Source organism: Daktulosphaira vitifoliae, unplaced genomic scaffold (assembly GCF_025091365.1).
Source record: "Daktulosphaira vitifoliae isolate Bord-2020 unplaced genomic scaffold, ASM2509136v1 Scaffold_4, whole genome shotgun sequence".
Taxonomy (NCBI): domain Eukaryota; kingdom Metazoa; phylum Arthropoda; class Insecta; order Hemiptera; family Phylloxeridae; genus Daktulosphaira; species Daktulosphaira vitifoliae.
Window position 1 is genome coordinate 5,668,995 of NW_026099575.1, and position 24,097 is coordinate 5,693,091.

The window sequence follows — 24,097 nt, forward strand, 5'->3', positions numbered from 1 at the left end:
AATATTTTAAAATAAAATACAAAATCTAGAATTTTAACACAAAAATAGCATATTTTTGAATCAGTAGCCAATTTCACCAAGAAGAAAATCTATACTTCAAATTTTATTTTTCATAGTAAAGTATATAATATAAGTTTTAATTTGAGGTTAAATAAAAGTGTCAATATTCCGGAATATTTTCAAAAATTTAATTAAAAAAGCTTTACTTGTGTGCAAAAATTTCTTTTTTGAAATCCCTGTGGGCAGGTTTAGTTAGATTTTCAAAAAAATGATATCAAATGAAAGGCAAGCATCTAAGATTTCAATATAAAAAAAACTTATCTTGATTTATTAATTTTTGAAAAAGTTATGGAAATTTTCAAAAAAAAACGTCAAAAATGACTGATTAATAAAATTGTAATATTATTGGATATTTCCCCCATTTACGGGGAACGAGGGAAATATTTTCAATTTTCAAGGGTAATGGCTTCAACTAGATACAATTTGTGATCTTTTGACATATTGTTCATCAAAATCTGTCTAGTAAGAGCTGAGAAAAAGTGGCAAGATACAAAAAAAAAATCACATCATAGTAAAATTAATACCTTCTTAGATTCGCATCGAAACTAAAAAAGAAAAGAAAGTTCGATTATTCATACCCTCGTTAGTTAATTATATGAATTTCAGTTATGAAATTGAAATTAGAATTCATTATCAGCCAATACTAGCAAGAAAATATTTTTTTGGATAAGGCAGCCCCCTTTTTTAGCTTTGATGTGAAGCTGAGAAGGTATTAATTTTACTATATTTTTTTTTGTATGTGTCTGTGAACGCTCTAGATGGACCGATTTTGATAAACAATACGTCAAAAGATCACAAATTGTATCTAGTTGAAGACATTACCCTTGATAATTGAAAATATTTCCCTCGTAAATGGGGTATATTTCCAAAATAATTACAATTTTATAAATAAATAACTTTGATGAACAATATGTCAAAAAATCACAAATTGTTTCTAGTAAGGATTAAATTTTTTTCAATATGTTTCATTTCTAATTAACTCAAATTAAGGTCTTTATGTATTTTTGAGATACCTTATATACCTCGTATAANATGACTAGCAGTATTATATTTAAAGTCGCACCCCCACCACCAGCACCAACAAATCGCAACTGGATTGAAGCAAAGGAAAATTAAATTTATATTTATAGGCCAGTCAACAAAGAAGTAATTTTGGCAAATGGCGGAAAAAATTCCCAACCAAATTTTTTTTTTTTTTAAAGTTAAATTAAGATATGTATAATGACATACTAAAAGTCCTCATCGATTGGACTTGAGCTTTTTTTTATAGCCTCGCAAAAGTTCAAAAATATGAGCTTTTTTAATTTCTCAAAAAATATTTAACCTACNATCGATTGGACTTGAGCTTTTTTTTATAGCCTCGCAAAAGTTCAAAAATATGAGCTTTTTTAATTTCTCAAAAAATATTTAACTTACAAAAAAAGTTTCCAACAAAAGTTGCTCAAAGACAATTTTAAACAAATAAGGTATCTTATATTTTTTCATTTTAACAAATATTTTTCGTGTTACATTACATTTAATATGAGTACTAATATTTATTTTTCAATTTTTTAATTTTAAGGTTACCTTTTATCATGTTATACTTACATTAGACACAATGTTATAAATGCATATGTGTGAGTTTATTTATTTATAGTATCATTAAAGTGTAGTGTATATTAAGATACAACCGATAGAGTAGGTATTTGATTTGACGCTATATTATTTAAACCCAACTAAACGCTAGATTGTACATTCCAAAACAACAATTGTATTATGTCTATTGCCACCAGAATTTCTTCTAATAATAAAGATAATTGTTATAAAACGGTCTTTAGTCAGGTGCTGGAACTGGTCAAAATTGTGGTTGCCGAAAAACAGGGCTTAAATATTCTATTATATGTGAACATTGCAAAGGTCAATGGCGTACAAATTCAATAGAAATAAAGATTGAAGATTAAGAAAATTGTACTTTTGTTGAAGATATATTCTATCAAAATTTAGAATGGGAAAATGAATAAGAAAATGGAAAAATAATTTTTTTGATACATTTGTCAAATAACTTTATAGTGGAGAAATCCTCCATCGATTACATACTTTGCACTAGTAATGCATAAAACTTGTATTAAGAATATAAATAAGGAAATAGGGGATCATGTAGCTTTTGTAATAATCCATTAAAATTAAACACTATCTACAGATTTGCATCAAGGCGTTTTTTTATGATAATGATTTTAATCACTGTCACATATTATCTATACTGTACCCAATTATACACACTGTGCCGGGTCACTGCTGGTTTTTTTTTAAATAACGATTAGTTGATATAGTAGCAATGGGTTTACTTTAATTATTTCATTATTAATTTTAACAATAGAAGTTATTGAAGATACAGTTATAACTTTATTTGACCTTTTAAGATTTATATCATGAAAGTTATTATCCACCATTGAGTTTACTAGAACAAGACCAATTTTAGACAATTTATGATAATTAATTTTATCATGACCAGAAATTCTGGCTGGGTTGACAAAAGAGAACATGAGGTAGATGAAATGAGGAGATCAGTGACAATAGGCGAGAGTGTGAATGGGGAGGTAGAAAGTTTTAAGTATTTAGTATTTATAGTATTTTAAGTATATCAGAGGGATTATAGGTTTAGCGTCAATCGTGGATAAGATGAGAGAAAATAGACTTAGATGATTTAGTCGTTATATGAGGAGAGAAGAATCGGTAGCTGTAAGAACAGTTATAGAAATGAATGTTAAAGGAAGGAGAGGTAGAGGAAGACCAAAAAAGAAATTGAGGGATGTTATTGAATGCAATATGAGGACAGCTGATGTGAGTGTAGAAGATGAGTGAGATCGTGTCAAGTGGAAGTTTAGGATAAGGGTAGCCGACCCCAAGTAGTTGGGATTAAGGCAAAGAAAAAGATTAGCAGAAATTCCGGTGGTAATTGACATAATATAATTGTTATTTGGGAATGTACAATTTAGCGTCAAATCAATTACCTACTTTATCGGTTGTATCTTAATATACTCTACACTTTAATGATACTATAAATAAATAAACTCACACATATGCATTTATAACATTGTGTCTAATGTAAGTATAACATGATAAAAAGTAACCATAAAATTAAAAAATTGGAAAATAAATATTAGTACTCATATTAAATGTAATGTAACACGAAAAATATTTGTTAAAATGAAAAAATATAAGATACCTTATTTGTTTAAAATTGTCTTTGAGCAACTTTTGTAGGAAACTTTTTTTTGTAAGTTAAATATTTATTGAGAAAATTAAAAAAGCTCATATTTTTGAACTTTTGCAAGGCTGTAAAAAAAAAGCTCAAGTCCAATCGATGAGGACTTTTAGTATGTCATTATACATATCTTAATTTAACTTTAAAAAAAAAAAAAATTTGGTTGGGAATTTTTTCCGCCATTCGCCAAAATTACTTCTTTGTTGACTGGCCTATAAATATAAATTTAATTTTCCTTTGCTTCAATCCAGTTGCGATTTGTTGGTGCTGGTGGTGGGGGTGCGACTTTAAATATAATACTGCTAGTCATATGTATAGAAAATTGTCAAATTAAATATGACAAAATTAAACATAATATACATATTATTATTTTTAAGGTCGCAGTAGAAAATAATAATAATAGCGATTATTCTATTATAGCAACCGGTTATGACAAGCGTACACATTAATTCTAAAAATAAATTACCTAATATAGTAATATACTAATATTTTACTGTATGGACGACCGACAGCGCCGTCCAAACACTGATCGTTTGTACATGCGTACCCGCATTTACTGAGTGAAACAACTCTAATGTTCGCACACGGACAAATATATTATAATTATTTGACTATTTAAAAATTTGCATTTTTAATAAAAATATAGAATTAAGAATATACAATTAGCTTCGATGCGAAGCTGAGAAGGTATTGGTTTTACTAAGATGTGTTTTTTTTTTTTTTTTGGTTCTGTTACCACTTTTTCTCAACTCTCACCGAACCGATTTCTTTCAATGATACGTCAAAAGATCACAAATCGATCTAGTCGAAGACATTACCCTCAAAAATTGAAAAAAATTCCCTCGTTCCCCGTAAATGGGGGAAACCTCCAAAAAAATTACAAATTTAAAAATCGCTAATTTTCGAAATTTTTTCAATTTTTTTTACTTAAAAGTGCCATAACTTTTTCAAAAATGAACATATCAATATAATTCTTTTTTATATAGATGCATAATATTATTACCTTTCATTTGGTTTATTTTTTTCATAAATTTAACCCTTAACCTGCCTACAAGGGGGGATTCAAAATGACAACTTTTCACAAAAAATTAATTTTTTCAACTTGATTTTTGAAAATGTTCCGGAAGGTCTGACACTTTTATATATATCTTAAATTAAAGTTAATGTAATATACTTTATCATGAAAAAAAAAAATTTCGGACTTTATCTTATCTTCACGCTGAAAAATGCTACCGAATGCTATTTTTGTGTGAAAATTTTCGATTTTGTATTTTCCATTTTTAACTTTATTATGCTATAACTTTTTGAAAAATGTATGGATCAATACAATTTTTTCATGAGAAGTAGTATTTATGTACATCTTTCATTCGACATACTGTTTTTTTAAATCTGACTATTTCCTTATATACAAGGGGGGTTTAAATCTAAAAAATGCATATAGAAAGTAGAACTTTTTCAACGTAACTTTTGAAAGTGTTCCGGAAGGTCTGACACTTTTATATATATCTTAAATTAAAGCTAATGTAATATACTTTATAATGGTAAAAAAAAATTTCGGACTTTATTTTATCTTCATGGTGAAAACAGACATTAAACTTAATAAAAAAAATACGATTTTTGTAAAAAAATTCTTTTTTATATTTTTAACTTTATAATGCTATAACTTCTCGAAAGATGTATGGATCAATATAATTCTTTTTTTTGTAGATGCATGATGTCTTTACCTATCATTTGGTATATTTTTTTTATAAATCTGACTTTTTACCTGCCTACAGGGGGGGATTCAAAATGACAACTTTTTCACAAAAAATTGACTTTTTCAACTTAAATTTTGAAAGTGTTCCGGAAAGTCTGACACTTTTATATATATATTAAATTAAAGCTAATGTAATATAATTTATTATGGTAAAAAAAAATTTCGGACTTTATTTTATCTTCATGGTAAAAACAGACATCAAAGTTAATAAAAAAATACGATTTTTGTAAAAAAATTCTTTTTTATATTTTTAACTTTATAATGCTATAACTTTTGAAAGATGTATAGATCAATATAATTTTTTTTTTTATAAATGCATGATGTCTTTACCTATCATTTGGTATATTTTTTTTATAAATCTGACCCTTTACCTGTCTACAGGGGGGGATTCAAAATGACAACTTTTTCAGAAAAAATTTACTTTTTCAACTTAAATTTTGAAAGTGTTCCGGAAAGTCTGACATTTTTATATATATCTTTAATTAAAGCTAATGTAATGCACTTTATTATGGCAAAAAAAAATTCCGTAATTTATTTTGTCTTCAGGGTGAAATTGGCTACCGAATGCTATTTTTGTGTGAAAATTCTCGATTTTATTTTTTTATTTTTAACTTTATAATGCTATAACTTATTGAAAAGTGTATGGATCAACATAATTTTTTTATGAGAAATAATAATTTTTAATAATCCCTTTTTCATTCGATATACTTTATCTGAATCAGGATATTAATAACGAACTAGCAGATCATGTTGCTTTTGGAATAATCCACCAATTTTTTAAAATTAAACACTATCTAAAGATTTGCATCGAAGCGTTTTTTATGATAGTGATTTTAATCACTGTCAGATATCATTATACTTGATCCAAATATGTCACGTCACCACTGTGCCGCGACCCCCCGTGCTGGGTTTTTATTTTCTTCTTTTAATTAAATTTAGTAGGAGGTGCGATCGTCCAGTCGTCCAAGCCACGAGCCGACACTGCTTCAATCACTTTTAAAACTGATAATGTAGGAGAATAAAAAATTCAAAATTAAGTATAGTGTTTTGCAAATTTAATTTTAAAATATTATCGAGTATAAACAATTTTTTTAAACAAAATTAACATCTAATCATTAGAGAATAAAAAATACATAAATATGTTTATACTTTGTAGAAGTCTTCAAGTTTGTTGGAAAAATAAAAAAAAATTACAGTCTGAAGGGTTTGCTTGATCAATAATCTACTAGAGGCCTGGAAATAAAGTTATTAATATTTTAATTACAATAAAATTAAACAAATATTATATTAATTAATACTTCATAGTAGTTTGTGGTTTAGCACTTGGTACATAACGTTTAGGACTAGCCTCATAAGTAATTCTTGCTGCTGGGCGATTATCAACAATTTCTTTTTTCCTACGATCCGGGCTTTCTCTTTGTTTATTATCCCTTCTTATAGGACTATCTCTTCTATCTTCTCTCCTATTTCTTTTATCAGGACTACGTCTTGATCGATAATCATCTCTTCGATCATAATCACGTCTGTCATCTCTTTTATACCTGTCACGCTCATCATTTCTTTTAACTCGTCTCCTATCATCACTTCTTGACCGCCGTCTACGATCAGAACTTCTTGATCTATGCCGAACTGCACTTCTAGATCTGGATCTTGATCTACGTCTACGCTTTCTATACCTACAGTAATTTTTTTTAAGCAATTGAAAAATCATATTTAATAAAAAATATTACCTAGAATAACTTGAACTCGAACTTGAACTGCTTGGACTTCTAGATTTAGATCTTGACTTTGATTGTGATGAAGATGATGAAGATGATGAAGAACTATTTTCTGGGTGACGTAATCGTCTTCTTCTAAAAGTTTTAAAATACTTAAGTAATTTATAGATTAACAACCAGGAAAAATTTTTTATAAGTTTAGTTTTAGTTATTAAAAGGGTGGGCATAGTTAGTGCCTATGCACTCAGACTTTATAGTCTATTGTGCGCAACATATACTAAATTTTATGATGAAAATTGGTTTATCAGCGCAGTGTAATATGTTTAGCTTTATGGAACTTTGTTGTTTTCATTCTTGTTTTTATGGATTTCTTAAATTAGATTTCTGCTTTCACAAGATAATTCTGAATTTTTTCAGTTTAGTCATAACAATACCAGATGGTCTTATGACTCCTGATTCTGTTTGTTGACTTCATTTTCTTTTTTTTTGGTAGTTTATAACTCATCATAATTTGTCCCACTGTTAGTGTGGTTCATCATTAGGTAAATCATTCCTAGCTATAAATTTTAAATATTTCAACGTTTTTTTATTGAGCCTCATTTTTTCACATTTGTTTTTACAGATTTTTCTTAATTGGTTCCCTGATTTTCACAAAATTATCTCTTCTTGTGGTATATCCATTCTGTTCCCACAAAAAGCCAAGAAAGGTTCACCACAGCAGATCTTGGTATAGCTGTAAGCCAATATACTCTATGGTGCAACCGGTGCTATGGAGTTTCCTTAATGTCACTTTCACCTTTCCGTATAAAGTTCTGTTGATAAGTCTCTCTGATTTGGAGTGAAGAGATGGAGGAGCCTATTTGCTTTTTACAAGCAGTTATGCCCAAGTCTGGATAAGACTGTCTGTATGTTTAATGATATGGTCATTTTCACAAGTTAATAGATCAAGTTATTTAATAAATAAGGATATTTTGAATTATAAATATCAAACATTTAAACATTTAATTTATAAAATAAACTCTAATCTTGGATTTAAAAAGAGTAAATTTATCTATATTTATATTTTCAACAATATTTTAATTGTCATAGCATATTTAAATGCCAATATAAAAGTTAAAAATTATGGCAATATTTATTGTGATTATTTTATTAACAGATTTTTAGTTACTTAACAAATTGTCAAATATAATTTTAATTAAATAATCTTTTTCAATTTTATACAGACCGTCTTCTCATTTTTAATGATAGTTCTTTAATTTCTTCTTCTCGTTCTATTTGTTCTCGCTCCATTTTTAATTCTCTTTCTCGTTGAGCTTTTTTATCTGCTTTATCTAAAAAAAAAAAATTAAAAATTTGTTTTAGTAAATATATAAATTAAGTAAAATATAAAAATATCCCATTTGATACAGCCGTGGTTGAATATTTAAATATTACTAGCTATTAATACTGACATTGTTTGTTAAGCAAAACTTGCATTTTTCGTTTCATTATTTCCTGTGGAGTAGGTTTTTTGTCAGTTGAATTCTGCTGTAAACACAAATATAAAGGTAATATCTAAATTTCTAAGAGCTTTTTATAGTTTGAATATAAGAGTTTATGCCAAAATTTCAGATTTATAAATATAAATATTAAATTTTATTTTATTATTGTAAACATTTTAAATTAAAATAACTTAAAGCTTCTTTTTTTTAATAATAAAATAAACAAGGTTTATTTTTACAACATTTTAATGTACTCTGCCATATTTTAACAAACTACTGACTTTTTTACTGGAAGAAGATAAACTGATATCTGGTATTCTGGAAATAATAAATTTTATGTAAGTTATATTTCTAAAGTAGATCAATTTTTCTGAAGATACATACGAGATTTTATTGTGGTTATTAGTATTCTTTTTATTCTTACTGTCTTCATCTTCAGATAAACTTAATTCAGATGATGAATCTTTTCCTCTTCGACCGTAATATCTGTTAAAATAAAAATTTTATTAATTAAAACCACTGGATAATTATTATTATAATAATTATAAAATTTTACCGCTGAATTGGAGGAGGCTTTTGAGCTGCAGGAGTAGATGTCCTAAACAATAGTGTCATTATTATAGAGAAGTTATTATACTTCAATAAGTTGATAACAACATTAATAAATACTAATTGAGTTACAAGCATTTTAATACTTAGAGTGGTATGAAGTGAGGGTGAGTACAATATGTATTGGTGTATGTGCATCCACTCACATTACTTACTCACAATATGAATTAGAATCCTTATAACTTAATAAGTACTTATTAAAGTTGTTATCAATATTTTTTACAAGAAAAGTGTACGTTTATAATTAAGAAATAATAACTTTAAAATTTAAAAATATTATTTTTTCTTATTTAAGTCAAATAAAAAAATATATGTTTTTAACATAGTACAAAACTGTAATAATTATTTTTAAAAAAGCAATGCAAAATCATTTGCTGCATCAAACATTAATCAATTAATCAAAATATTTATAATGGATTATACTGCATTGGAGTACAGTTTGCATGAATATGAAAATATAATTTTGAAGATATTCCCATTTTTCTAGTGTTCATTTATGTCAAAATTCATAAATATTATTTAAATGAATGTTATTACATTCTCGCAGTAGTATTAAGAGTTTACCATCAGCGCAAATTTATTGAAGGGATGTACAACGTTGAATACATTTTGATATATCAAATGACCTGTTCTGAAGTTGTACAGATTATATGAAGCACTCAAAAGCTAAGCCAAGTTACTCACATTTTTCCAAATTACTTTTTGGTAGTAAAAGTATTCATTAAACATATAATTAACACTGTTTTAAATAATAAAAATAACATGGTCAGATAAAAAAATTCTTTTAAAAGAGTAATTTTAAAAATGTTGGCGTTAATCGGCTTGGCATCTGAGACTCTTAGATATTTTATAATTATTTATTTTATTCAACTTAAAATCTATTCAGTCATCAATATTTAAAAACAATGTTCATTTCTTTGAAATACTAAAATTAAATTTAAACATTAACAATTATTTACTATTTAATTAAAAATTAAATATTATACCTGGCAGGAGAAACTGATTTATTTCTACTAAGTGATCTACGCCATCGAGCAAGATGTTTAGAAGGCGATTTGGACTTTTTATGTGGTGATCTTGTACGAGAACGTTTTTTTCTAGATGAAGAATGCTTTGATATTGACGATTTAGAACTAAAAAAAATAAAGTAATTAATAATAACAAATACCTTAAGAATCTTAGTCAATATTATTTTAAAATAGAAAAAGTTAAATTTTGTGAGTAATTTACTTAGATGATTTTGATTTTTCATTTATTGGTGCTTGCTCTTCATCTCCAAAGCTTGTTATATAAGTAACTTGCCCTGTATTTTCTGGTGTAGGTGAACGTGATGTAGCCATAGAAGAAAGTTTATCAAAATCATTATAGCTTGGACTTTTTCGAGTTGCATAGCTAAAAGTAATTTTATATAATTACAATGAGTTTTAATTAAGAAATTAATTACTAGCAAATAAACAAATACCTAAGAGGACTTAATGCTTTGCCTTCTAATGCTTTTAATCTATATGCACGTCGTTCTCTCCTAGATCGTCTTCCCTAAAAATGATAAAGAATACATTTTAAAGTTATAAGCAAACATTTTTTCATTAATTTAAAAAATATTACAGCAAACATTGCTTTCTCTTCTTCAGCTAAACGAGTCAACTGAATATTTTCAGCTTCTTCTAAATCATTATTTAGAAAACTATAAAAATCATTGGTAGTCATTCCATAATTATGAGCTGTAGTATTTAATTCATTAGCTTGGTCAGTACCAATTTTACTAATGTCAATAGATAAATCTACAAAAAAAAAAAAAAAAATATATATATAAATTGAAATTTATAGTTTTATAATAATACATTTAAATATTTATTAATTTTACATATTTTTTTGATATATATATATAAAGGCAAATACTTTTAACACTAGCGAAAAATTTAAGTGGGAGTTATAGTAACCATATAATTACTATAACTCCCACTTAAATATTTTGCTAGCGTTAAAAGAATCACCCTGCAAATTATATAATATTTGCATGTCAATAGACAAAAAAAAAAACTATTGAATATTTCTTTAAAAAAATAACAGATTAAAAAAAGTCATAAGCAACAATAATCAATCTTAAAATAAAACAAGTGTTTATTGATTCACTCATTTACTTGCTAGCATTTGCTAATCATTTAGTTTAAAGAATATATAGACTCATTATTTATACTTCTAAGTATCAGATAAATAAATATTATTACATTAAAAACTGAAAGCAAGGTAGAAAAATAAAAAAAACATTAATATCCAAGTTATTACTAATTTTTTTCAATGATTTTATAAATAAAATACCAAAATCTACTTCGCTTTCTTCATCTGAATCGTCTGAATTTTCAACTTTTGTTTTAATATCTAAATACTTTTTTGAATCATCAATAATTGTAGTATCTTCATCGTCATTATATTTATATGGAATTGCAGCATTTGCTGTAGATTTTTTCTTTGCATCATCTGCATCTGACTTACCAACAGGACCAAATTTTTCTTCCACTAAGAGTTGATGCAAAAACTTACTCTCTGGCACTAAAAAAAAGTTACGCATACTTACTAGGAAAAATTATAAAATCATAGCAATAATACTTGATAAAAATTCATTTTGAACTAAAATTCTATAACGTTCATAATTTAATTGGCGTTCTTCATATGATAATTCATCATCAGTATCTTCTTTTTTTGGTTCTCTTATGAAGTCTAAATGTGCACGAGCATCAAAACGATCAATCATTATTTCATCATTTCCTTGCCAAGGCATCCTTTTAAAAAATTTTATTTTTCTTTTAAATTTTAACTTACTATGTAATATACTAAAATTTAATTATATTATTTATTTTAAGACAATATGCAGAGTGATATATTCATAGTTGACCACTTAATTTCTCCTAAAATATTAAAAAAATGTTTTTTTTTTGACATTTTTTAATTGTTTATTACCTCCTTATATTATTATATTTTATTTTAAAAGTTAATAAATATTCAACTAAATAAGTTCAAAAAACTTATTTTTTATGTTATACTTACAAAAAATTTTTTTACTAAATCATTTGTTATTGTTATTTTAAATAGATGTTACATTAAAAAATCACACACTTTGAAAATATATTTATGTTCTTCAAGAATTTATTGACTATTTTAAATTTCAAAATAGCTTTTTTATTAAAATGATTTTTACAGCAAATTTGATGAGTTCAAAACTAGTATAAGATAATACTTTATAAGTTCGGCATTTGAATACTCAGAGTAGAGTGGTATGGCTATAATAAATATTTTAGTCTACCCTAATTATAATTGGAACATTTAAAAAAAATAGTCAATAACCCATTGGGAATATTAATTAAAATTCCCCAAATAAAATTAGCTTTTTTAGGAAAATTAAATTTTGTAGAAATTTTCTTTAGTCATTTGTGTGCATTAAACTAATAAAAACATGATTTAAATTTATTTAAAGATTTTTGGTTTGTATTATATTTGTTGATAGTATATTACATATACTATCAATATAAATAGATAGATATATATTACATACATTTATTAAATGTATTATAATTAATAACTTAGTAAAATATTTAAAAATAATATATTATTCATTACATTAATGAAATGTTTATAATAGTTACTTATCTAACATTAAATTCAAATTACAAAGTAATTTAAATACTACTGTTTTATTAATAGTATCAGTAAAAGATAATGAAACTAGTTTTCATACAATTAACCCTAGGGTTGTTTTTATTTAATTTTCATATTTTTGCCTATAAAATTATAAACCATTTATTGAAGTATTTATTAAATTTACTAATACAAAAAATTCTGGTTTTTAAAATAAAAATAATTGAATAAAACTTACATAGTTGCTGGGCTGTTGGCTGCAATTGCAATACCCGGATCAATGTGTATTTTACACTGACGACCATGTAATTGCAAAAACTGAGTAGGATCTGCTTTCTTAAAGAATAATATGTTTTAGTATTCAATTACACGCACAAAAAAAGAACAAAATAAATTGAATTTATATATTTAATAATTTTGTACAGGTTTTATTGGAAACTAATAGGTTATGGAATTTCTTACAATTTTTTCATAAAAATCTTTTCTTCGTTGTGCTCTTCTTTGATAGTCTACTAGTAGACCACGAATTTTTTTTTCTTGTTTTCTAGCTTCGTGCCACATATTGTTTAAGAATTAAATTATTCAAGAACTAGAATGAATTCTGAAATGTTTTAAATATTTACAAATATTAAGGGAATATAAACATTTTAATAAAAATAAATTATAATCGTACCATGGAAGTTATTCCTTAGTTTTTCAAAAACAAATCACTAAGTAATGACGAAATACATGAAAAATGAAATTGTAGCTAATATTGTAAGAATGAAAAAAATACCATTAATTAAAATGAAGGTAAATATTATCCAATATGATAACGTTTTACATGATCATAATAAATGTAAAATTTTTAACTAAGTTTTTTGAACAGATTAAGGTTGTGCGTTGGCTCATTAACACAAAGATATGAAGTGGTTTATTATCTATGTACTAACAGGTTTGAAAATGATAATATTGTCATATTATATTGTATAAATATAAACGAACGACCGAGGTAACCTATGGTAATGTTATTTCATTATCCCGCCTTTTTTGCAATTATCACTGATATTATACCCTTGTGAATTTACAATTAAATTTTTTTAGTCTTCGTTGTTGAAAAGAATGTATTTTAATGAATAGTTTAATTAAATATTATTAAAAAAATAAAAATAATTTTTTTTCACATTAAAAATAGTTAAGATAAAAAGTGTGTTTATATTTATTATAACTTATAACTATCTATTTTTGAAATTTTCAATCACTAAAATTTTAAGCAATGCCAAATAAATCGACTGTTTCAATTTCGAAGGTTAAGTAATAATTCAATTGTTGTTATCTACAATTAATTTTATTTCTATCATTCGTCTCATAATAATCAAAAAATTATTTATTTAAGCAACATATTAAAGAGTGGTGGATAGATATATTATATGTTATATAAATGAAGTAATATTTTGTCAATTTATGTAGGGATGTTTTGTATTTAAAAAATCCAAAAGTGAAAAGGTCACTAAAAGAAAATCTAAAGGAAGAAATCAAATTGTTAAAAAAAGTGACAATTTAGTTAATCAATTATGGCATACCACATATATTGATGTATGGACCACAATTAAATCAAAACTTGATGTAAGTGTTTTAACAAAATACATAAAGTAGTTATGCTAATACAAGCTAAAACAAGCTAATTTAGCTTAATAATTAATAATTATTAAATAATAATTCATTATAAAAAGTACTCAAATACAAAACAATTTAATCATTTATCTTAAAAAAAAAAAATTCCATGCATTTTAATACTCTTTGTAATTAAAAATTTTATGGTTATTGTTTATAAGATCTCTATTCTAAATAACCTGTATATTTCATATAAGTTAATTAAATTCAAATTTTATAGGAATTGAATGACTCAATATACTCTAAATTTATCAATGAAACTGTGGATTATTTAACAACGTCACATGCCTGTATTGAAAAAAATGTTATTCCTACAGCTTGTTTAATAACAGGTTTTTAACTCATTTTTCTATAAATTTAAAATATTGCAACATTATATATTTAATGATTGTTAAATTTTTTACAAGGAGAGATGAATCAAAGGCTGCAAAAACAGTTATAGAAATGAATGTTGAAGGAAGAAGAGGTAGAGGAAGACCATAAAAGTGATGGAGAGATGTTATTGAATGCAATATGAGGACAGCTGATGTGAGCGTAGAGGATGTGAGAGATTGTATCATGTGGAAGTTTAGGATAAGGATGGCCGACTCCAAGTAGTTGGGATTAAGGAGAGGAAGAAGAAGAAGAAGAATGAATGTTAAATTTTTTTCTTAAAACTAATAATATTGTTTAATTAGAGTTTGCTAATCATTACCTCATGATTTATTTTATGTATTAAAATATATCTTAAAAGATGAATTTTTTGATTGTATGAAAACACTTCTTGATTAGTAATTATTTAAGGCATCTAGAGTTGAAGAATCAAAGTGATAAAAAATTGATTCTGAGATGGTTAAATTAAAAATTTTAAATGCTATATTTTAATGCAGTTAGTTTAGGGATGACATGTCAGCTTATTTATATGGTCAGTCTTGAAAAATACTAAGGAAATTATATGAAAAAAAGGTGCATTATGAGATTATATCCCAAGGCCTCAAGGCCTTTTAGAAATAATCATTATTACTAGACCACCACTCACTTATGATTCAGATCCAGGTACATTTCCTTATATATTGATTAGTAGTGAAATATTTATCATAAGAAACACTACTATACTAGAGAGTTATAGATTAATAGCACTATATTTTTAAAAATCTCTTTGTGATTTTTATTTTACTTATTATTTTGTAATTATCTTATTTTTTGCTAAATGTCGCTTTGACCCCTTTTATCCCAACTATATAGATAGGCTCTACTTAATGATTTTATACCAGTCGTCTACTTGATGCAACCTCATTATGCCTGAGGAAGACAGTATGAACTTGCTCCATACAAATGTGTATCACTATTAAAGTTCTCGTATAGAAGTATCTAGAAACCAATGTAGCTAAAAATCTGTGCTAAGGCAGCAACTGATTGATCTATTGTGTCACACAACACCCTTTGTTTTATTTAACTATTAATTATGCTAAAAGTAGTATATAAATTATAATGTAAATAAATTTTTTGTGCTGATTTAAAATGTAATCTTAAATTTTTTAAATTATTTTAGTTTTCATATAAACTCTAAAAATGATCCTGAAGTTTTTTTTATATAAAAAATATTTATATTTTTATTAAATAAGTCTTATAGTTTTATTTTTAGAGTTTAACCGGTCTAAAATATTTATATATTTATAACCAATAAATTTTAACATTGAACAATTATATTTATGTTAAAGTTTAATTTGTTACAAATATTGTAAAAATCAGAAGCATATTTACATATTTTCATTTCAAATAATCCTTTTTCTGAAAGGATTATTTTGGCAGCCTGTAAAAAAAAATTATTATTATTATTATTTTTTTTTTTTGACTAAAAAAACATACTCAATTCTTCAAAATATCATAAAATGTAAAAAAAAATTTTCCAGACTGCCCTTTAAATTTTAGTGCCCTGTACCAACGTTCTTGTCAATCATAACTAAGGCTGGTATTGAGTATGAAATAAATATAGAAAACTGAGTTCTGCCTTCTGTACTAATGATAAATGTTTTATTCCAAAATATTACTGTTTTATAACATTTAAAAATGTTAAAATAAAATTCCTGAAAAATTCATAATAATATATATTTTAATTTTTTGTGGAAAGCTTTTTATTTTATTTGAAATACTACTGTAATCAAATAGAAAAGTGAATTTTTAATTTAAATTTCTCGAATTTTCCCAATTGGTAAATATTTTTCCATAACTTGGTAGTACTGTTAGTGACATCTGTACCGAAATTTATGTCAAAACATTTGTTAGTGTTTGAGATACCTTTTGTTTTGAGAGATGCCAAAAGTGAATCTGCGATTTTTACTATGTATGAATTTATTTAACAATAAAGTTATATTAAATTTTGTTTGTGGCAGCATTTGTTGTAGAAAGATTTTAGGGACTCTGTCTTCAAAGACTCTATACAAGTGGTACAACGAGTTCAGGATAAAAGTGTAAATATTGTGCCAAACGTGAGTCAAAACCGAAAAAACCATGTCAAAGTTGCTTAAAAGTCAAAGTCATGTTAAAATTTTTTTTTATTAATGTGTGGTGCATTTTGAATTTCTTTTTCCAAGTCAAATTATTAACAAGAAACATTATTTGAGTATAATGCATCATTTGAGTGAAACTGATGAATTCTTGGTTTTACATCATAAAAAATATAAGAAAATTCACTATTTAATTTGACACAGTAGTATTTTCTCCAATGAATACAAAAATAGATGCAGGTCATTTAGAATACCTTTGTTATACTGTGAGAAAAAATGCTGAATTCTGTAATACTGATTTGTTGTTTGTGATTTATACAAACTGAATTATTATAATAATAATTAATTAATTTTATTCAATAATGTTTAATAAAAAATAAATTAATGTTTATTTATTAGGTGTAAATTTACCTGATCATGAATCTCTATTTGACATGTTAGCTAGTAATTTAGGAAAATCTGAAACGCCTGTTGTATCAGCTATATTAACAGCTGAAAACTTTACTAGTGTTAAAAATATAGTTACAAGTATGGTTTCACAATTACTTAACACCCAACACAATGCTTCAAAAGTATGTGTTTTAATGGACATTATTTAAAAGTTATTATATTATTTTAAATAAAAATACTATTATTGTTAGTTAGATGATTCCGATGAAAGCGATAGTGATATTACCCCTGTTATAAAAAGATCAGAATGTTCAATGTCTACTTTAACTGAATGGTACAATCAACAGTTAGATAGTACTCGTATAGCAATTTTAATTAAAGATTTTGAAATGTGTCAACTAAATGTTCTTCAAAATTTTATTTTATTACTCAGGTAAGTTGAAGTAGTGTGGTATACTATATAGTATGTGTGTTTTTTTTCGTTTTACCTTAATGGTCATAAAATGATTGTGTACTACTCCTCTGTTAAATAATTATCATATATAACATATAAACTAATAGAATACCTGCATTTATACTGAATAGTTCAAATAGATAAAAATTCATTTATCTAGTGCTTTTTAAAGTAAAAAAAAGATGAGGATCACACTTACCTGAATAAAGGAGCAAAAGCGATTTTTTTAAAGATTTAAGTGGGTTATTCTACACGATCATATAATTTATTTGACACAAATAAAAAATAAATTAATTTAAAAGTTATGAGTTTTTTTAAAGTCAATGTCAATTACTCATATTTCATGTTTAACTGATATTTTTGACATTTTTAATTGATTAGTTCATAATAATAAACTATAATTTTTAAATGGTACAAATTTAAATATTATACATTACTAAAATGTACACAACTGGTTTACCACTTACCTTGATATATAAATGTTCTGGGGCAAGTGTGAAATTGTATTTTAATAAATTATAATATTATTTCATATTATTAAATTAATGAGTAATAATATATACAATAAAGTTAGTGTAGTTAATCATTTAGTTAAAATGATAAAATTTAGTTAGAAAAAATTAGTAATTGACTATATATATTTATAACCAAGTAATAAAAGATTATATTACATGATTCTCAATAACTATACCTTACAAGGTTCCTAGCATAAAAATTTGAACAGTTGAAAGAGGACAACATAACACTTTAATAAAATTTCTTCTAATGAATAATTATGAATAGTATTAAGTCAAAATATCCATTTAACACACTTATCCATCTCATCTTAATCATATTTTATCTGTAACTTTATTAAAACCTTAGAATATATTTTGATTCTTATCCCTTCTCAAAAACGTATTACTATTGTTTATTTTAATTAACAATTAATAATTTAACATTTTCTTATTGGGATGGATTGGGTTTACTCCAATACCTTAGTATACTACCAATGTAATTTTTAATAAATTATGTATTTTAAATAACTAAAATAAATAAATAAAATTTAATTATGTTTTTTAGTTCTTATTTACAAACACTTCCTATAGTATTAGCAATTGGCATTGCTACTTCAATTTCTAATTTACATAATGCATTGCCACATAACATAGTAACTAAGCTTAAAGTTAAAGTGTTTATTAGTGAAGCATCAGTCGTATTTTTAAATAATATCATGGATCAGGTTTGTTTTATTTTACATCAAATATTTATTTAAAAAATCTGAAAATATTTTAAAATTTATTGTGAGTTAACGATTGTTATAAATATAATATTTTTTAGGTGTTTTTAAAGCCAGATTGCTCATTTTTCTTAGGTGGTCGGATATTAGAATATATGACTGAAGTATTTTTGTATTATAATTTTTCTATTAAACAATTTGTGGAAAGTCTTAAGGTGACAAATTAAATATAATTTTGATTTTCATATAATTAATAAATAATTATTTATTACTTTTTATCTAGTATTGTCTAATAGAACATTTATATGATAAACCATTTAATTGCATTGTTATTGCTCATAGTTCTGCTCAGAAAACTTTACTTAACTCATTGGATGAAAATATTTTTAAAGATGTTGTTCAGTTGCGATCAGTAAACTATAAATTAAAAATTGATAAAGATTTCAAAGTAAAACTTTGTTTTATTATAAGTTTAATTATTAGCTATTAATTTTATTTTGATTGTTAGCAAAATTTTTTAAAATTAGTTCAAGAACTGAAAAACTGTATATCAGATTTTCATATTGGCCTTCGCGTTCTTCAAGTTTTAGTGCATGATTTACCTCAAACACCTTTAGGAACTCAAGTAAAATTTTATTTATCAACCTGATTTTTTTAATACAAGTATTTATTTTTTAGCTTAGAGAAATGTACTGTTATGCTATGAAAAAACACATAGTTGATGATCAGTCTTTTAAGACTTCTATACAGCTACTAAATTTTTTATCAAAAGATGATTTGCTTTTAAAATTTCATCAGGTAAGTTTAAAATGATATTTTTTTTATCAATATTTTCTAAATATCAGTCACTTGAAATTTTACCTTAAGGTAAACTAAAAATTTGAACCCAATATTTTTATATTACAAACTAGTAAAGTTCTTTAAATTTATTTTAATTGACTTAGTTGTTAAAGCTTAATTTTTTTTGTTTGTAATATATAAAATATCTTTTAACTTTTAAGATAAGTGATGTATTAAAGAATGTCGCTAATAATAAACAAGCAAAAAGTGCATTTAAGTTTGTACAAGAATACATAAAAAACATTGAAAATTCTCTATTGAGTGAAATTGTAATCCAGAAAGAAAAACTTAATGATACCGAAAAACCTAAAGAAAATCTCGAGGCAATTTCAAGATCACAATTTAAAAGAGTAAAATTTAAAATTAATTAACAATATTTAGGAACTACTATATTTTAATTTTGTTATACTACATGATTAGAAACTTATTGATAATTTAAAGCATGAAGATGCTAAGCCAAAGACACAATTTGAAAAAGTACGAAAGGAAACGTTGGATCACTTAACTTCTAATATTTTAAGGCCATTTCTTATTCCCCCAACTTCATTGCCATTACACGAACTGATGATATTTGACGATTTACCATCAGTTAAACGCAAAATAGTTGGAGAAGATAGAGCAGCTCAATATACAGCTCTAGTTAATCCACAGCATTATATTGATGTAAACAATGACACTAATATAAACTTTTATTTACCTTCTATTAATTGGTTAATTGGTAATTAAATTTTATATTGTAGTGTGATTGTTGTGAATTAGAATTCATGGATCAAGTATTACCAACAATGCCAGATGTGTGTATTGCTTACAAATTGCATTTAGAATCTAGATTTGATCAGATAAATATGTATGATTGGCTTCAAGTATGTTAATTTAAATATTACACAGTTAATTAATATTTTATTAAATTTAATCATTATTTTAATTAATTAAAATAATAATTATAAAATACAATAATATTGTTTTGTGTGATATGATATTTAAATGTGTTAAGTCAATCCAAAGAAAATTTTTCAGCAAAGAATATAAATAAATGAATTTCATTGAAATCATTGTATGCAAGCAATTTTTTAACCTATTATTATTAGGGCCGTTAATTTAATACATTATATAAGTATGCCCATGTGCACTGAAAACTTAAGAAATATGCTTCTAAAAACTCATAAAACGTATAATAACAAGTGATCAAATACGCACTTGATTATATTTTTAAATAAGTATAAATATACTCTTAAAATGAATAAAATTTCAATTTTAACTTGATGTGATTTCTTAAATATAATTTTTCTATGTCAAATTTATGTGTAATTTAATGATAAATGCATCATGCCAAACATAAAGTAATAATATGATATTTAAATAGTATAAAAATTATAATGTAATATTATATTCATGATGAATATAGATAGTTCATATCTTCCTGTAGATAAGGGATAAGAACACTTCTACGGCCCCTTTGCCAGTCGTAAGAGGCAACTGATGAGGTTATGTCAGGTTCAACAGCTGGTATAAAATTTTTTCCAAAAAGTATGAGAAGTCCTGAACAAAATTTAAGTGGATTTTCCCATCTGGTATGTACGCGGGAACAACAAGTGAGAGGAAAGAAAGTAGTTACACAGTTAAAGAAGTTGGCCGAACCCAAGTAGTTGGGATTAAGGCGAGGAAAAAGAAGAATGAATATAATTCATAGACACAACTAAAAAAATGTTCAAAAGCAGCTAAATATATTTACTCCAACCCTGAAAAAAACTTGTATATAATAAACATAATTTTAAATAATATTGATCACAAGTGATCTATTCTTATTATATCTTTTCCTAAATTTTGGAAAAGAATATTTTATCAACTGATTTGTCTGAAGTGGAGAGAAGCGTCTAGTGTATTATTTGATAAGAGAATTCCAGTGAGGCTGAAAGGTAAGTTTTATAAGACTGTAGTCAGACCAGCGACGTTGTATGGTTCAAAGTGTTGGAAGATTGATACAAGAATAGAGCAAAGAATGAATGTAGCAGAGATGAGAATGCTTAGATGGATAATTGAAGTAACTAGAGAAGATAAGATAAGGAACAAACATATAAGAAGAAGTATAGTTGTAATGTTAATTATTAATAAGATGAGAGAAAATTGACTTGTATGGTTTGGTCATATTATGGAAAGAGAGGAATCGGAAGCAGAAATAACAGTTATGGAAATTAATATTGAAGGTAAATGAGGTGGTTGGACCGGACTCATGGTGAGATGACTTATTATCTCACCCAAGTTATGTCCGGCCACGGCTGCTTTAACGAGTACTTACATCGTATTTGCAAAGCAGCTGCGGCGACGTGCGACCACTATTTGGATCGCCTGGGAGAGGCTGACAGCGCTCTGTACATCCTCTTCCATTGCGAGACTCTTTGGAGTTCTGACTAGGGTCCACGTTCCAAGTCGGGTCCATGGTGGACCTGATGTTGAGGAGCCGGGAAGTATGGAGGCTCGTTCAGGCGTTCGCTGAATCCGTCTTGAAAAAGAAGGAGGAAGCGGAACATCTGAGACAGAGGCAGCCACGCCGCTCGGCACAGGAGGACCTGAGGCGCTGGTTTAGGCCGGTGCCTTAGGTTCTTGTTTTAGTTTTGTGAGTTATTTTGCTCACCCTCCATAACGGTTCCCACTCTGAGATCCGGTAAACGGGAGAGGGGTCACACCACGTTGGGAATCTGCTCTTGATTAATTTCGGGCTGATTCACAACGTCAATTATATAGACGGCGTGGGCCGTCCTGAAGTAATGCCTAACGGCAGTTCCAAGGTGGACCACAATAATGCCGACCGATAAAAAAAAAAAAAAAAAGGTAGAAGAGGTAGAGGAAGACCAAAAAAGAGATGGAGGAATATTGTTGAATACTGTATGAGGACGGCTGATGTATGCATAGATGATGTAGGAAATTGTCTCAAATGAAAGTTTAGGATAAGGGTGGCCGACTCCAAGTAGTTGGGATAAAGGCGAGGAAAAAGAAGAAGAGAACATCATCTTAGATCATAAGTAATAATAGTAGCTTAAACAAGTTTTATTAGTCGATTTTTAATAGTTTTAGGTTTGTTTAATAATTTTAATATATATTACTAGACATAATTCGATTTTAATTTTATAATATTTTATTTCTATATTCTTATAGTTGAATAATCATTTTTTTTTTTTTTTTTTTGTTATAGAAATTCCTATCGGTGGTATCTACTAATCAGTGTGATGAAAAAGATGATAATGATATTAACCCAGAATTACAGTATCCTTTTATATATTTAAGAATTGTCCATAACTAAATCTATCTTAAAGCTATTAACTAAATTATAAGCTAATACAAAAAATTAGACATTATATTACTAAATTTTGATATTCAATTTAAAGACTATTTGACTACTTAATGATAAAGAAAACAGACTTAAGTAATCAATTTCATCATACTGTTATAATTGAACTCAACACATTACGGATAAAATTTGTAATTTTAATTATTTCATAATGAATAAAACGTGTAATTTTTCGTTAATTAAAAGTATTTCCAAACAAAAGATTAAAGAATAAAATTAACCTTAAAATTAAAAATTAAATTTTTAATTTTAATATATACAAATCTTAAATTCAAGGGAAGTCATAGAAGCTATTTTTTTTAAAAAATCAAAACCATTTATCAATTTTGTACTTGACATTTCAGTAATAGTTTATGTTCACCATAAAAAAATTCGATTTAATAATTTTTTTGTCAAAAAAAAAAAAAATGTATACTTCAATTTAACAATTACATTTTTCAATGCCAATAAAAATCACCTCGATAAAATTAATTTGTCTACTACTTGAAATTGCTTTATGATGTCCCTGCTTATTTTGTATCAAAACATTTCTAAATTTTAGAAATAAATAATTTTTCCTTAATAACTGTTTAGAGCACGTTTTGTCAAAGCTGTTAATGAGTTACAGTACCTAGGCTACATAAGACCATCAAAGTATAAAGCTGACCACGTACAAAGACTCACTTGTGGATCTTGTTAATTTTATATTATTTATTTATTCAATTTTATACTTTTTGTGATTTTTTTCCATTTTATTTTATGTATATTTTTAAATAATATTTAAGTTTGTACTAAGCTATTACTATTAAAGTATCAATATTAACAAAATGAGGACATAGTAGTGCTGGTTTTGTAATTATTAACCATCAACTTCTGGTATCCTATAAACCTTTTGTTATTCAATCTAGATGGTGTGCTCGAATAAAATCTTTTTGTTAATTATATTTTATAAACTTCCTTTAAGGCAGTTTCCGAATTAATTTTCTATTATTATTGATGAACACATTAGAAATACGAAACAATAGATTTTTTTGGGCTTCCATGCTGTCTTGACGTTTTGCATACCTGCGGTCAAAAACTGATAATACTTGAAAATTCTAACCTAGTAAATTAAAAATCGATTTATTCGTAATTTTCTTAAGACAGATAAACTTGTTTATTTTTTAATTAAATAAATTCAATCTTCTAGTAATGAAATTACTTTATTTGGTTAAATTACCAATTAGTGA

The 24,097-nt window shown here is 25.9% G+C and overlaps 2 protein-coding genes across 4 annotated transcripts; one reads left to right on the forward strand and one right to left on the reverse strand.

The window, feature by feature from the left end:
* Window positions 1-6,093: 6,093 nt before the first annotated feature.
* LOC126906245 (CLK4-associating serine/arginine rich protein-like) lies at window positions 6,094-13,393 on the reverse strand. 2 transcript variants are annotated; one of them, XM_050686661.1, is made up of 17 exons: window positions 13,175-13,393; window positions 12,964-13,102; window positions 12,740-12,837; window positions 11,476-11,648; window positions 11,188-11,418; window positions 10,474-10,649; window positions 10,331-10,404; window positions 10,099-10,260; window positions 9,855-10,001; window positions 8,816-8,857; window positions 8,644-8,745; window positions 8,541-8,577; window positions 8,230-8,302; window positions 8,004-8,109; window positions 6,791-6,913; window positions 6,359-6,736; window positions 6,094-6,293 (listed from the first exon to the last, which is right to left on the reverse strand). In XM_050686661.1, the coding sequence occupies exons 2-17, from the start codon at window positions 13,060-13,062 to the stop codon at window positions 6,275-6,277; spliced, it is 2,040 nt and encodes a 679-aa protein (XP_050542618.1). In that variant the 5' UTR covers window positions 13,063-13,102; window positions 13,175-13,393; the 3' UTR covers window positions 6,094-6,274. The 2 variants fall into 2 exon arrangements, with proteins under 2 accessions (XP_050542618.1, XP_050542617.1); XM_050686660.1 differs by having other exon boundaries at window positions 8,230-8,305.
* A 190-nt stretch (window positions 13,394-13,583) lies between these two features.
* On the forward strand, window positions 13,584-23,699 carry LOC126906244 (origin recognition complex subunit 3). Of its 2 annotated transcripts, XM_050686658.1 has the most exons (15): window positions 13,584-13,789; window positions 13,951-14,106; window positions 14,375-14,486; window positions 17,040-17,212; window positions 17,282-17,463; window positions 18,547-18,706; window positions 18,805-18,918; window positions 18,987-19,151; window positions 19,212-19,328; window positions 19,382-19,501; window positions 19,705-19,893; window positions 19,964-20,206; window positions 20,284-20,406; window positions 22,734-22,804; window positions 23,463-23,699. In XM_050686658.1, exons 1-15 carry the CDS (start codon window positions 13,757-13,759, stop codon window positions 23,566-23,568), a joined length of 2,064 nt encoding a protein of 687 aa, XP_050542615.1. In that variant the 5' UTR covers window positions 13,584-13,756; the 3' UTR covers window positions 23,569-23,699. The 2 variants fall into 2 exon arrangements, with proteins under 2 accessions (XP_050542615.1, XP_050542616.1); XM_050686659.1 differs by lacking the exons at window positions 13,584-13,789; window positions 14,375-14,486 and having other exon boundaries at window positions 13,985-14,106.
* Window positions 23,700-24,097: the final 398 nt, after the last annotated feature.